The sequence below is a fragment of the Polypterus senegalus genome, chromosome 3 (assembly GCF_016835505.1).
Source record: "Polypterus senegalus isolate Bchr_013 chromosome 3, ASM1683550v1, whole genome shotgun sequence".
NCBI lineage: Eukaryota > Metazoa > Chordata > Cladistia > Polypteriformes > Polypteridae > Polypterus > Polypterus senegalus.
In genome coordinates, this window is record NC_053156.1 from 38,181,982 (window position 1) to 38,198,125 (window position 16,144).

General features: G+C 40.9%; 1 protein-coding gene across 2 annotated transcripts in view; it reads right to left on the minus strand.

Annotated features, from left to right (window-relative positions):
• Positions 1–3,750: 3,750 nt before the first annotated feature.
• Positions 3,751–16,144, minus strand: part of LOC120525031 — a 59,297-nt gene continuing 46,903 nt past the window's right edge. Inside the window, exon 6 of one of the 2 annotated variants that reach the window (XM_039746973.1) lies at positions 3,751–4,078. In XM_039746973.1, coding sequence (XP_039602907.1) covers positions 4,052–4,078 — 27 coding nt within the window. In that variant the 3' untranslated portion in view covers positions 3,751–4,051. Of the gene's footprint in view, positions 4,079–10,146; positions 11,082–16,144 lie in introns of those variants that run through there. The other variant, XM_039746971.1, reaches the window with a different exon arrangement.

Consider the following 16,144-nt stretch of genomic DNA (forward strand, 5'->3'; position numbering starts at 1 on the left):
TCTTCAGGCCTGTTTCCCCAAGATGGAGGATCTCCTCTCTCTTTCCTCTTTTCCAGTTTTTTTTTTCTACCTTACTCAGGATGATTAGCTTCCTGTTATACTTTCCATCAACATAAAAGTCCTTCCTGTGTTCACCTTATCTCTGGCAGTTTTTTCAAAATAAAAGCTAAGAATAGAATTGGAGTTTCAGTAACCCCCATCCCTTCCAAGTGTAAAATTCTGGCTCACTGTGCCTTCATCACAAGCTAGCAGAATATCAGTTTAGATATCACGAGGTGTGGAGTACAAGTCGCAGGAGTGTGGCCTCATCTCGACTGCTGTGTTCAGTTCTGGCCTCCATATTACAGAAGAAGACAAAGCAGCACCAGAGGAAGTCCAGAGGAGAGCGACTAGGCTGATTCAGGATTGAGCGGTGTGAGCTATGAGGAGAGACTGAAGGAATTGAGTCTTTTCAGTTTCTTTTCAATTTTGAGGAAAAGCAGCGATTAAGAGGCAACATTATTTATGTGTTTAAAAATATGAGGGGGAGAGGGCAGCGGATTCTAGGTGTTGCTTTAAAGTAAATTCAGCATGAACCCAGCTGGAACCTTGTTACATGGACATTTCACACAAATTTTGATAAATGTTAGAAAGCTTTTCTTCATGCAAAGAACCACAGACAACTGGAATAAATGACCAAGTAGTGTGGTGGATTTCAAAACTCAGCTATTCTATTTTGAAGAGTCTTGAATAGGATTGGAAAGCTTGTTGGCTGAATGGCCTATTCTTGTCAAAATTGTTCTAATGTTTCTATGTGTTATTAGAACAGAATGAAACAGAATAGCCTTCATTGTCATAGCATAATGTACAGTACAACAAAATTTAATAGCAAGTCCCAGGATAACATACATTTAAACACAGACATACGTATAAATATAAAAATAAAAACAGTTGATATAAAACAATATATTTAAAGTGAATGACAATATGCATAAATATAAACATAAACATAGGCTGTGCTATGTCTAAAAAATAAAATGTAAAGTGCCCAAAGAGAGCATTTCCTGGAGAACCCTACTTGTATAGTGCTAAATTTAGTTCAATAATAGCCCTAGGAAAAAAACTGTCTTTGACCCTGGAGGTCCAGCTTTATGGGGTCCTGTAACGCCTACCAGAGGGCAACAGGAGAAACAGACAGTGACCAGAGTGAGTTGAGTCTTTAGCGACATTAGTAGTCCTGCAGAGACAATGGTGACGGTAGGTGTCATCCATTGCTGGGTTTCAATGATCTTTGGTGCAGCGTTTAAGACTCTCTGGAGCCCTGGAGACACTGGAGTGCCAAACCATCCGAGAGTAAATGAGGACATTCTCGATGGAACATCAGTAGAAGCTGCTCAGGCCGACTGAACTTCTTGAATTTTCTGAGGAAATAAGGTGGCTGCTATGCCCTCTTGACCAGTGAAGCACTGCCAGTCATCCATGAGAACTCCACCGTGATATACAGTAAGTTCCCAAAAATGTAAAGGTGGGAAGTCTTTCTAACATCTCCCCATTTATGGTGGGTGGCACCAGATCATTCCTGTGCCTCCTCAAATCGATGGAGTTTTTATGGTATTGAGTAACGTCAGGTTCTGCAACTCTTCTCAGTAGGCTGTCTCTTCATTGATAAACCTGATTAATGTTGAGTCATCTGCGAATCTAACAATGATGTTATTACATATACAAACATAGGGTGTACACATTAAGTCAAAATATACCTGCTATGAACGCTCCAGCTCCCCAAACCCAACACAGACAGGTACAGGTCACAAGTTTAAAACACAAAAAGATTTTTATTATTGGAAACTTTTCCCAAAGCTTTTCCCACCACAGCCACAAGTATGTACAAGCACAAGCCCAACAGTACACAATTATTTCTTTTTCTCTCTCCTTGTCACTGCCTCCACCTTTTTTTAATTGTGTGGCACCACATTTAATTCTGCGTGTCACCTCGTTTGAATGTGCGCGTTAAGTTGTTTAATTATGCACATCATCTTGTTTAATTGTGTGCGTTACACCTTTAAATTTAATTTTTCACTTGTCCTTCAGGGCCACTGCACTGGGGCTACCGTACTTCATCCACCTTCCACTTTACTCTGGCTCGTCCCTATGAGGCCGGCAAGTCCTCTTATATTGGCCAACTGCTCTTCTACTCACATGGTCTGTAAGCACTTCTGGGTAAGACAGAAACCCCATGCCATATGGCTCCTCAGTCTTTGCAGCACCCCCTGGCAGCACCCATGGTACCCAACAGGGCTGAGGTAAAGAACTCCAAGTTCCATGGTGCCCTGTGGGAATCTGGGGCACTGCTTCAACCCCGGGGCGCTGCCATCTAGCGTTCTAGGGAAGGCAGTGCCCTAAAGAAGGTGTCTTCCCCCATCCTTCTGTTTCTTGGGCGTCCCTTACACTGCTCTCACTTACTGTGCAGTATATAGCACCTCACTGTAGGTCACTGTCCCAAGACACCTCACATGTACAGAACTGAATTACTCTTGCTAAATGGAACAATTTGGAATAAGCTACCAAGTAGTGTGGTAGACAGCGGAGCTTTAGGGACTTTCAAAACTTGACTTGATGTAGGTAGGACTGTCGAGCTTTGTTTGGCTGAATGGCCTGTTCTCGTCCCAATTGTTCTGATGTTCTAACGAGCAGGTCAAGGAAGAGTCACCTTGTGACAGAGTGAAGGGGACAGAAATGACAGCCTTGTGTCTTACAATTCAACCTTTTAACCGTACTGCCAAAAGAGAGCAAAGATGTGGCTGTTTATAATATAAAGTGAAATTTGGCCGTAAATGTCGTTTCATTCCCGATACAAAACTTTCATTTTAAATTTGGGTTTATGCCATGACTTAGTCTGTCTGCTTGTTTTGATTCAGTTCCCTGTGTCATTGATGATCAGAATCGGGACTGCCCAGGGGCACAATATCAGTTTACCACTAAAAAATAAAAACACTACAAAAGAAACATCCTAAAAATGCGCCCCCTCCACCACAACCCACAGAAACGCATCTAAGGTTAATGGAGAATGTAAATGTGTGGGTACGTGCAGCAGTGAACTCCCTCAGTTCATGGATGCCCTGCCCAACGTTGGTTCCTGCCCTATGTCTAATGCTGCCAGGATTGGCTGCAGCCTCCCACAAACCTGAATTAGACTAAGTGAGCTTGAGAATGAAATTGCCATCTCAGCCTTGGGTTTAGAGTCATGTTTCATGTCTCTTTTGTTCATTTTTGATTCTTTATGTTGTTTACATGCATCATTCTTTTGATTGTGATTTAGTTTATGTATGTAAGCTGCTTGTGTTATGTTCCAAGGGTTTTGTGGGTGGTCGGCACAAGAGGCGGGGCCACCTGCCAATCACTGAAGGTCACCCACAATTCCTGGCGGTTCATTATGAACGTGGCTGTACGGAGCTTCAGAGTGATTGTGAAGAACAGACTTTTTAAAGATTCAGTGCTTGCCATTATTACAAGCCAGGGCTTGCTGGTGATAGCCACCTCTAGTAGACATTATTGGAAGTGCTTCGGAACTCTTTAGTGCTTGAAAATCCCAGATCATGAGAGAAATGTTATTTTAATTTCATTTTTGTAGTCTCTCATTTTTATTTTTAGGCAAAAGATGGTGTAGACTTTTTAAATATAGACCTTTAATATATCAATACAAAATACAAAATATCAAGTCAGACACAGACACAATAACTGCTTCATTGAACTGTAATGTTCAAAGCCCCCTTCTCCACCAACAGTGATAATATAATAAAAAAATACATCAATGAAACAGCGGGCCCAGTGAAGTGAGACTTCATTACTAGTATTTATATACTGCGTGTCTGTACGCCACAAGAGTTTTCTGCATTGGCCTTGGCACATAACGGACTGTTGCTTTGGCGTTCCACTTTCTGAGCAGCACAATGGGGGCACTCCAGTACTTTCCTGATGAAAGTTGGCTTCAGACTTCTGGCCTCTTGGAGGTGATGGTTTCAAAGGGATTCTTTTCATTGGAATCCGCTGAAGGTCAAGGGGCTGAATACTTGCTCTAGTTCCAGTTTTTGGACTTGTTATGCTTTGCCACCAATATATAAAAGGAGAGGGAAAAAAAAAACCTGGCATCACACAAGGAATTGAGTTTATTTAATTAAACAAAAGTCAAGCCAACCAAAAGATTCAGTCAATTCAAAGCAAAGAATTCATATAATGTAAAATGTAAAGTGAAAAGATGCAAGAATTCCAAGCAAAAGGTTCCAGTGAGAAAAGGTACAAAGGTTCAAAGAAAAGGGCAAAACTAATACAACATTTTTAAATAGGGACAAAATCCGGAAAAGGTGCAGAAAATGCACCAAAATTCAAAAAGAACAAAAAATACAAACAAAACATAAAACATTAAGGCAACAGTCAAAAAACAGAAAAACGTAATAAACCAAATACACAAGAACAGGAACAAAGGTTTTCAGTTGGGCCACTTGGATAAAATTTGACAACCTAATGAATTCTGCTATTTGAGCTTCTTTCTATCAGCTAAGAATGATCTCAAAACTGTGATGCCTCCTTGGGACTTTAATATCATCCAGAGTAGGCAACTTCCATGCCCTTTTTACCAGACCTAGCCAGACCTTACTATCCACACTCCAGATTGCCCCAAAAACTGCTGCTCATCTTTTAACTGGCATCATAAAGTATGAGTACATTCCACAAGTCTTGACTGTTCTCCATTAAAAAGAGAATTGACTTTATTATTTGTTTTTCAGGCACTGAATGGTCTCCCTCCACCATGTATCTTAGACCTCCCTACTGTTTATGTCCCCCAAGGTCATTGAGATCCTCTGATAAATTGCTTTTAGTTGTCCCAAGGATGAAACATAAAACAAAGGCCGACTGAGCCTTCTCTGTAGCTGTTCCCAAGCTGTGGTCTAGTCTGGACCCTACAATTACAAGTTATGAAGAGGCTGTATGTGTGTGTGTGTGTGTGTGTGTGTGTGCGTGTGAGAGACAGAGAGATAAAGATGATCAGCCACTTAAAAAGCAGACCCTGTGAGACCTGCTACTCTCCCTGAAGCTATGGACATGGCTGCTGATGAGCCTTGGGAAAGATCCTGGGCTTCAATTCACTCACAGAGTTGGTGAAAATGTGTGCAGTTGGTGTTGTCTTTGACCCCCAATTAAGTAGTGTGAAGAAGAGCCAGCAGTGTGAATGAACAGGCAATAAGCAAGTTAGAGAAAAGATCATCAGGGCGAATAGAAGGAGCTGTGGAGGTACAATTGGCAGGTGGCCGAGGAAGGAGACGGCCTCCAGTACACCTCTCATGAAGTAGAAAGAGAGAGAGAGATAGACAGTGCGACTCGCAAAGTATTAAGATACCAGCACCGGTGATGATAAAATGATGGCTTCAGTTGACTATCACAAAAAATAATCTATTAACATATTGTTATACAGTACAACTGTTATAACTATACACTTTTTGTGGCATTATTCATTTCTTTTTTTTTCACATTTTCAGTTGTTTTGGAATTTTATTTTTCTATTTGGAAGTTTTTGCTTTTTTTATTTATGCAACATGATCAGAACATCACTTGACAGGAAGTAATTTGTCTCGGGATGGAGGGTTGCCCATCACGTGATCATGATCGTCTTGCTTATGACCTCATTAGACTTCGGACATAAATAATGCCATGATTCCAACTATAAACAGCTCTCTGTTGGACAGAGAAAAAAAAATCCAGTATCTTAGTGGTAGTTAGTTTCTAGCTAAGTAGGCTAAGTGCTAAGTCTGTTTCACAGTTCTTGAATCCCTTTTTTGCTTTTGACTTTGTTTGGTTGGTCCCTTTGGTTTGGTTGCCTGTGCTATGTCTTCTGGCTTTAGCCTGGCACTGACTATGATTTCTGGTTCACGTTTACATCTCTTGGGCTTGTGGCTTCTTACAATAATCCCTGGAGACACAGTCTCATAACAGCAACCACCAGACAACACCAAAATCAACATCATATACCGTATATACTCACCAATAAGTCTAAAATCGACTTTAAAATCAGATTCTGACTTAGACACCTGTTCAAAAATGCAACACTTAATTTTTTTTTATATATATCATCTTGCCTCCTCCAATTTCACATCAGTTTCTTAGATGCATTGAATTTTGTTGCAGCAGCACAGTTACCAATTTCATTCTCTACTTCAATGACGTTTAATTTAAAACCAGCTTCATATTTTCCTCTGATTGAATGCTCCATCATAGATAAGAGATGCTCTTACGATAAAGGTGTATGAGGGTGTGAGATACAAAAATACAAATTAGTGCAAACATCGCTTCGGAATAGTCTGGGTATTACCGTGTGGTCACGTAGGCACAATAGAGAGTGAGGTTAGGAGCAGAGCTGATACAGCGCATTGCCGCACCAACATAGTACAAAACGGCCGTGTGCTCCGTGGTTACTCTCAGGTGGGCATTAGCATATCATAATACCTTGTACCAATTGCGTGAGTTTTCCGCATTCGACTTATACGACCAACATTATAAAATACCAGAAATTATACGATAAAATCAAGTCCCGACTTATCTGCGGGTATATATGGTAATCAGAAATGAAAATTATTATTCAGAATTTTTTCAGTTGGCAAAGTGTTAAATTGTAATGATGACTTCTATTCCAAGATAGTGAGATGTACTGTGCAAGACCACGCACCCTTTACATTACATCTTGAAAACTCAGTCAACATGTTGCTTAAAAATGACTCAGGTCTTCACGGCCCAATGCGGAACTGAAACACTGTGGCTGCACATCTGCACACCTGAGCAAAATGAGGTAGAACACTTCATGGTCCTAGGGCCTGCCCAGAAACGGGACAGTAGTGGCAGGCACATAGAAAACTTCATAAACTCCAAAAAGAAATATGTTTGTATATCTGAAATTGCAATTAGCAAAATAAAATTGATTATAATGATTAATTTGAGTTTGTCAGAAATATTTTAACAATAGTACTTATTTCACTTTTGCACAGCACCATCTGCTGGTTGATCGAGAGCAGTGCCTTGCTTGCCCAGAAGGCAAAGACATCACTGTAAAGAAACCAGAAAGAGGTTCAAGGACACGGTGAGCTGAAGTCCACTGATGGAGTGGATGGAGTGGCAGACATGAGTACTGATAGCCCTCGGGGGCTGCAGCTCATCCTACAGAGGACGCTTACCTAAACTGGAGACTCATTTCACAACTTAAAATACATTGAACTAACACTATGCAAAAGCAATTAGCCAAAATTGAAGCAAAATCAGACATTATAAAGAAGCAAAACAGACAGAAAAGCAAGAGACAAAATCCCCAGTGAAACATAACACGGGTCATTGCTAGGGGTCACGCAAATGACACGAGTCAGATGAAGTAGACCACCTGTCCTCCTTTATACTACAGTACTTAACTCACACCAGCCTCCGGTAAGCATGTGTGTAGAGCTGGAGGCAGACTGACGGTCGGTCCACATTAACTAAACTCCACTTCTCATAGCCCTTTAAACAGTGAACCGTACTGAATTCACTTCACCTTGAGTTCATCGAAATCATGGAAAGGTTTTCGGCAAATTTCGACCAACTTTGCAAAATGCTTTGAAGTCAATGGGGAAGGAGAAAACGAACTAGATTTGAGCGGATTATAAAGGTACAATGCTTTTTTAAGTGGTTAGGGAAGCATCTGACAACTATGCTAGAGAAATAATTGAGGACAAAAATGATCTTGAGCTGTGCGACAGCAATGTTAATAACTACACCACTGCACGTGTTATAGGAATGTGTTTCACGTTTATGATGTGCGTTGATTTTTCTGGAAGTATCTAGCAATATTTTAGCAAAAAAACCCATGTGTTCAACATGTTTTGAGCATACGACTGGATAACTGACAAGTAACGTGAAACCTACTTATAAGTAAGAATGGAATGAAGGAGTCACAGGTAACATTGCTAGCTACAGTTCTGCAGCCTCACAAAGCATCATGAGATACTGAGAAATAAAGGTTTGCATAAGCCAGCTGCACATTGAATTTTCAGGGAAAAATCTGACAAACAAAATCACCAGTGAACCCAGAAAATTCACCAATCAGCGCTACCTACAAATACTTGGTTTTAGGATTCTGCGCTTTCACCTGGCACCCTGGAAGACGAAATGATGTAATATGTAAAGAAAAATAATAATTTATTGTATGAACCTTAACCTTAACTCCAACATGGTCCTAACCTTAGCCACTTTTCAAAATTAAATAAGACTTTTAAAGTATTTGGGGTGAAATATCGATGGATGAAAAAAAAGAGAAACCTCTATATTTGATTTGTTTGATTCTTACATGTATATATACATGGCTATTTACTCTTCAAACACTTCTGATGTTTCGTTTCACATTCTGCAACAAAGTCTGCTGATCTGCCATCATCATAGGTGGACTGGGTGAGTCTTCACTTTATTTCCATTGTTCCCAGTATAGCCATATGTGCCTATAGTTTTCTTATCAGTTCCTGAAAAATTTCTTTACCATTGTTGGAAAAAATGTTAGGCCTGAATGTCACCTGAGCATTATGTCACCAAGCTTTAAACTTCTCAAAGTGCACCACTTCATTTTATTTTTGAGCAGGATGGTGGTGCAGTGGTAAGTGTCGTTGCTCCATGGCTTCACATGGATTTTGTGTGTTCTTTCTTGGACTTTTTTGGGTTTTTGTCAATACCCCGCTTTTCCTTTCTTATCTGTTGTGGCGAGGAAGGAAAGGGAAAACATCACAGCAAAGGAAACAGGATTGGGAGAATTGCATAAGTCAAACGTGACCTGAGTTGCCTTTCAACTCCAGAGTCATCTTACATGTAATAATCTGTTTGAAAAGTTCCAGTCAGGTTTTCGTTCAGCCCACAGCACGGAAACAGCACTGCTCAGGGTGACAAACGATCTACTGATGGCAGCTGATGCAGGCTCACCATCCCTGCTTATTCTTCTGGACTTGTCAGCGGCCTTCGATACAGTCGATCATTCCATCCTCCTGGATCGTCTTCATCACAAAGCTGGACTCTCGGGAACTGCATTACGGTGGTTCCAGTCCTACCTGTCTGGCAGGACTGAACAGGTCTCGTTGGGAGATTGCTCCTCCAGACTGTCCACCGTCTTATGTGGGGTCCCGCAGGGGTCAGTTCTTGGTCCTATCCTTTTCAATATCTATATGTTACCTCTTGGGCATGTCATTGCCAGACACGGACTATCTTTTCATTGTTATGCCAACGACACGCAGCTCTACATTAAAACTGCCCCAAATCCTTCAGAGGCCACATTACACCTTACTAAATGCCTGGAGGAGATAAAGGCTTGCAATTTTCTACAGCTGAATAGCAATAAAACTGAGGGTCTCCTTGTTGGCACCCCAACCAGATTCGTTCTTTTCCAATACTCCAGTTCACTTTTGACAGCCAGGTCATTACTCTTTCTTCCTCAGTCACTAATCTGGGAGTTCGGTTTGATCCACAGTTGACCTTCAGTGACCACATAAAACATGTGTGTAAGGCATCGTTTTACCATCTACGAAAAATCTCCAAACTCCGCCCCCTCTTAACCCTCCCAGATGCAGAGAAACTTGTCCATGCCTTTATATCTTCAAGGCTGGACTACTGGAATGGACTTTTTGTGGGTATTCATACCAAAGAATTACAAAAGCTTCAATATATCCAAAACAGTGCTGCAAGAATCCTACTAAGAGTACGGAAATTCAAACATATTACTCCCATCCTCAAATCACTTCATTGGCTCCCTGTTTCCTCCCGGATTGAGTACAAAATTCTTCTATTAACCCATAAATGTATCTATGGCCAGGCACCTTCTTACCTTCAAGATCTGATTCACTTACAAACTTCCAATCGGATCCTCAGATCATTTGGCAGCATTCAGCTTCAGACTCCCCTTACTAAGCTCCGCACTATGGGGGGTCGAGCTTTTTGCTCTGCTGCCCCACAGCTCTGGAATCAGCTCCCTGTTGAACTGAGAACTACACAAAATCTGGACACTTTTAAAGCAAATTTGAAGACTTTTTTTATTTAGGAAAGCATATAACTGCTGAGATTGTAAATTTAATCTAGTGTTTTAAACTTTTAAACTTTGTGATTATTGCTCTTGTTGTAGCACTTTGAGATTTTGTCCATGAAAAGCGCGTTATAAATAAAATCTATTATTATTATTATTATTATTAGATCATTAGCAAGAATTTTAAAATCCTGAACCAAACCAAAGGATGAGGTCAAAAACAGCAAAGACTTAACTGAAGAAAAAGACACAAGATGAGGCTTTGTGTGTGAAATGCTGAAATGTTTTGTTAGGTTATCTGCAAACTCAGGTGATGCCAAGGTCACAGTCCCCATCTTTTATATGTAATTATTTGTGGCATCACACAGAGTGCACACCCAGGCGTCACTTTATACCAATCTATAAACAAACCCACAGAAAATGCCAATGTCCATGTAGTCTAAATTGGCATTGTGGGGGGGGTCACAAAAATAATATAGCATTATTAATATATCTGAACACATAAAGGTAAATGGTATACATGTTAGTGACTCTGAAAACAGGCATGGGAAATAAAAAAATTATGCATAAATAAATGCCAGTCTTGACAGCATCCCAGAGAAGTTCAGCCTTGGTTAAGTGCCAACTCCAACACAGCCTTAATCTGAGGTCTGGCTGTAGGTCTGTGCCTGAAAATATCCTGTGAAGGATATCCTGCTGGGTTGGTTCTTACTTTTGCTTCTGTCACTGCCCACATGGGCGCACCACCCTGCAGTGCCCTGGATTAAGGCAGCTTGACAAATGGAATTTTTAATTTAAAGTGCATTAAGTTTTTTTTTTATAACTCACAGAACGAAATCCCACCATACAGAACATGAAAATAAACTTCCTAGGAAATATATTATGCCAAGGACCCTGAAAATTCATTTTATAGTCTCTTTTCACAAATCCAGGAGTTGTTTTCTTCGCAGCCATCAACTGCTTGGAAATGCTTATTTGGAAACAAGTCACATCGGCAGGCTGGAGGTGACCCGTCTTCATCATCTGAATCATTCTAATTGGATAAAAAAGGAAAGATTTTCACAATTAGAACACTGAAGACTGCAGTCTGTGTCCCCCTTTCCTTTGTTTCATCTCAACTCTGCCCAAACTCATTAAATTATTTCCATCCTTTGTAACGCATGCACATTGGAGGATCTCCTTACAGGCTCTGTCGAGGTATGTAGTAATAACCCACCAGGTCAAGATGGGGAGCTATTGCTAGCAGTGTATTACCCACAATGCAGAGAAACGACCCAGTGTGGACAGCTGACTCTACCCCTCCATAAAAGCCCCAGCTTCCCGGATGGAGATATCATTCTTAGCAAGAGCTGCCAACCAGTCGGAGCTCCCGAGCAGACTGACTTAACTTACGTCTAACAAGCCTATACCTTTTGTTTTGTTTTCAGCCCAGAGTCCCATAAGGCAAATACACCAAGGAGTTGTTCTTTTGTTTCACTTATTGAATATTAAACGGGATGACCCCGTTGGCACCCCAAATTTTTCCTTTTGTGTCCTGTTATTCCTGCATCCATCCACTATTACCTGAACCTTATTTTCCCATTTCTGATTGTATTGAACCACATTCTATCCTGATGGTACTGAGTGCAAGAGAGACACTAAGCTTAAATGGAAAGCCAGTCCATGCCAACGCACATTCACACATGCCACCAGCTTAGAGATGACAATCAATGTAACCTGCTCATCTGGGGGAGTTTGGAAAGAAAGGGGAATATCTGCACGAAGCCCTCAGAGGCAAGAGGAAAGCATTCACACTCCATAAAGCCACTGGGAGAACGTGAAAACTGCAGAGAGACAAGGGCAGGGGCTACAAGTCAGAGTCAGGATGGCATAGCCATGAAGCAGCAACGGCACCTCTTAAATCTGACCACTTAGTTACAATTACAAGTTGATAGCTTCTGTTAATGGATTTCTGACATTCTGCTCTTATTCTGCCATTAGGAGTTGCAGCTCTCTGGGGAAAAAGAAAATGTGTGCCTTGTTCTAATAACTTTCTTTGTTATTCTTTTTATATATTCTTCATTGTAATAATTACACACAGGTGCACGGGGCATAGAGTTATTTGTTAGCTCCCTCTTAGCCGCACCTGATTTTAATTTGGCTACTGGTTAAGAGAATAAAAAGGAAGCAGATGTCAGAGAAAATCCAAGAATCTCAGTAAAAACCCTCTGCAGACACGGAGACCACTGTAATGGAACCTGGTCCATGTGCTGTAAGGCAGCAGTCCTAACCACGGTGCCAACATTCCAAACCTGTATAGTAAGTTTCTTTAACACTGCATTAGTGCCAGATTTGCAACAAATTCCGAAACGTTGAAGAGAATGCCAGGGGCCAACAAAGTAGTGCACTGAATAACACTGCTGCTTTTTGGGGCCAGTGTGCCAGGTTCAAGTCCATGCTTAGTCATCATTCATCCTCTCTGCAGTCATAATGTGATCAACATACCCAGCAGCCACCTGGGCTGTTGGAAAGAATGTGGACACTCCATCTCCCAGGATGCACCGCATCTTCTGGGACTGTACAGCATAACAATAATGAGCTACATTGGCACATTTTTTAGTAGGATGTCCAGTGAGTACTGAGTGGTCTTTTGGCCTTGAACCCTGAAGGATTACTTTCTCCAATATCTCTTCAGCTGAAATTTTTATTTTCCTGTCCTCCCTGGCCTTCTGACAATAGCATCAAATTTATCATTATTAATCTCGAGAGACATTAAAAATGAGCTGAGCAATATAATCATTACTTAATTAAGCACTTTTGATCTGTACTGTAAAATAAAATTTATTTGTTGTACTTTTCTGATTAATTTATTCTTTATAATTGTACTGTATATCTTCTTGTAAAGCACTTTAAACATGTTTTTCATGAGAATGTAATAGAAATAAAGGTTTCTGTGCAGAGCCTGCAACCTTCTACTCATAACAATAATAATAATAATAATAATAATAATAATAAATTGTATTTATATAGCGGCTTTCCTATGCTCAATAACTGTCTGCAGCTTCTTCTTGCATGTTAGATTAAGGGTCAGCTTTCTGTGTAGGCGTGAGTGGGCACTGCCACTCTCTGTAAGGCTGGTACCTGGCTGGTGCCAATGACTGGACCACTGTGTCCTCCCACACCTCTGAAATGGATTAAGAGGGTCTGAAAATGTTATGAAATGTACACAGCGACGACTACTTAACTGCCTGATTATGTTAATTGACATAATTGATATTGTTAGGTTACGTTCAGTATGGGACAGTGGCTTGAAACCCTGAGGTTGTGAGTTCACATACTGCGGGAGGCCATCCCACCCACACTTTAGAACAAGTCATCCACCTGAAGCTAAGCATGTCTGGGCCCACTCAGTACTTGGATGAGAGGCCATAGTTTGCTGTTAGAAAAGATGCTGGTGAAGCCAACAGGGGGTGCGTACCTTGATGACTGTGTGTGGATCTCAATGCCCCAGGGCAGTGACGAGGACACTATGCTGTAAAAATCAATGAGATGTTAAAACTAAGGTCCTGATTCTTTTGGGTGTTATAAAAGATTCCTGGGCATCTTCCGAAAATAACTAGGAGGTATCTCAATGAGCCACCCAAATTGCCCATCATGACTTTACCCTCTCTGACGCCCTGTGGTGGAGTGATTTCTAGCATACAAGTTGATAAATGTTTTGTATGTCTTTATTTATAAGCTACACAAAGCAAATTTAATATTGAACAACGTTTCAGAGGCATCTTTAACTTCACTGATGGGAACAACGGTGCTTTGATGTTTACCTATCCACCCTGCCCCCACCACCTCCCCCAGTCTTTAGGACCAACGCAGGATTAGGAATTTATATCGGAGGGATGGAACATCAGACCAGCTTGACAAGGTGAGCTGTTTTTTGTATGGCCAAACACTTGCAGGAAGGTCATAAACTGACTAAACAAAGCAACTGAGGGATGAGTTGTACCTGAGCGCTTTCGTTGGTAACTGGTCAGGCAGGGACAGTAAACGAATTCTATTGGTCTAAAGTGTGGCTGTTTATGATTGGTTTTGAATCGGAGGCCATTCTGTACCACGACACCCCATTGTTTTGTGATTTGTAATGAGCATAGTATGAAGTTGGTCAGCCCACCTTTACCTTTCTTTCTCACATTCTGGCCATGAGGAGAAGACCATGATGAAGACAACTTTATCTCAGCAGTCATATGGAGACAAACATGTGTCCATTTTCAGCACTCTGTTCAGGTCCACGTGGCAGCAAAGTCAGCAGATAAAAGGTAAGCTGAGAGTCTCCAGTGGACTCAAGATGAACTTCTACTTAGGCTGTAAGCGTACGGCTTACCAATATTCATGTAGTATTCTCTTTCCTTAATATTTTTGGGCATTTTTTCAATAATACATAATTAAATGTGTAAGAATATAAGAACATAATAAATTTTACATCCAAGACAAGACCATTCAGTCCATCAAGCCAATTTATTTAGCTAATAGCTAAGCTGTCCCAAAATTTGCCTGTTTCTTAACGCAGGGTAGGAGGAGGAAGAGCTAAAGTACCTGACCACAGAATGCAAAGTGTATGCAATTTAATACATTTTATTAAGATGATAAAGAACATGAAGTGTGAAAACAGGGTCACCGTAAAACCGTACGCGGTAAAGTACCCCCCTAATCAGCCTGTGTCACTTATTGGCTAACAATCCCTCTCACCCTTTCACCACCTTACAGCTAATGTGTGGTGAGTGTCAGGTCAGGTCAGGTTGAGGAGTGTGTACTGCCACACCCACCACATGACAAAACATCTCGGGATTCTGGTTGGCAACACGGCAGACATGTGGTCCAATCCCACCCTATAGAAACGACCCTCTATCTCCCGCAGTCAGGTGTTACGTGGGCGTCCCCTTGGCCTGGTCTGCCACTCGGGTCCTCAACAATGAGGAACCTGCAAGCCGAATCACCCTCAGGGAACTGGCGCTACCTCACAATGTAGGTAATGTGCTTCATAATAAATAATAACAGCGTCCAAAATGATATTGTGGTAAAACAAAAAAAAACAAATCAAAAATATACATGGAATCATTCTGGATGAAAATAAAAGTAGGGAGTGAAACTGAAACTTGAATCTACATATTCTACTATGTGCCCAATAAAATGTGATTATGTTCAAGAAAAAATGAAATTAAAAACAATGAGCATAATCACCCTCAGGGAATGGCACCACATGGCCATAGTGCTGTAACTGACGCTCCCTCACAGTGCAGGTAATGTGGTGAGTGTACTGGCGCAAAAATGGCTGCTTCATCCAGGGGGTTGGTGGTGGCGGCTGAAGTGGCTCCCTACTCTCTTTGTAAAGTGTTTTTGTGGTGGTTAGAAAAGTACAATGTACTGTAAATGGAATGAATTACTGTTATTATTATAATTACTGACACTGCCTGGCTATGAGCGGGTCACTTCACCTGACTGTGCTCCAATTGGAAAAACAAAAAAAATGGACCCAGTTGTTTCTGTCAAATGTTGTAAGTCACCTTGGATAACGGCGTCAACCAAATCACAGTAATAACAGTGCTAATCAGTCAGGAACTGTTTTGTTTTACTGTGGGCCTGAATAAATCTACCTCTTTATATGTATACATTATGTCATTTGAAATTGCTGCACACCACAAATTATAATTACGTCACCATATTATGGGTTTGCGTAAATGTCTACCAAGAAGAAACTGTGAAAGCTACTAATTATTTTAATTGACTCAGAAATGTTGTCCTTCTTTTATTATCATATTCTCATCGAGAGTGACTCGGCATGCACTATAAAATCCAGTCTCTGCTTTGTGGTACTTCCATGTTTTTCATCCTGGTTTGGCTCTATTGCCTAATCTGCCTCTTCCATTTCTGCAGTGTTTTTGTACTGCAGGTGCACACGACACACCACAGGAAGTGTGTAATGTTTATGTGTTTATTGCCACTGTGTTCTGACATGTGTGTGGCCCTGGCTCATTCAAAGATCTAAGGCTTTGATAAAAAATGCAATGCAGTGTAATCAGTTCAGTTCTCATTTACTATCAAGTGTACAAAGTGCAGTAGAGC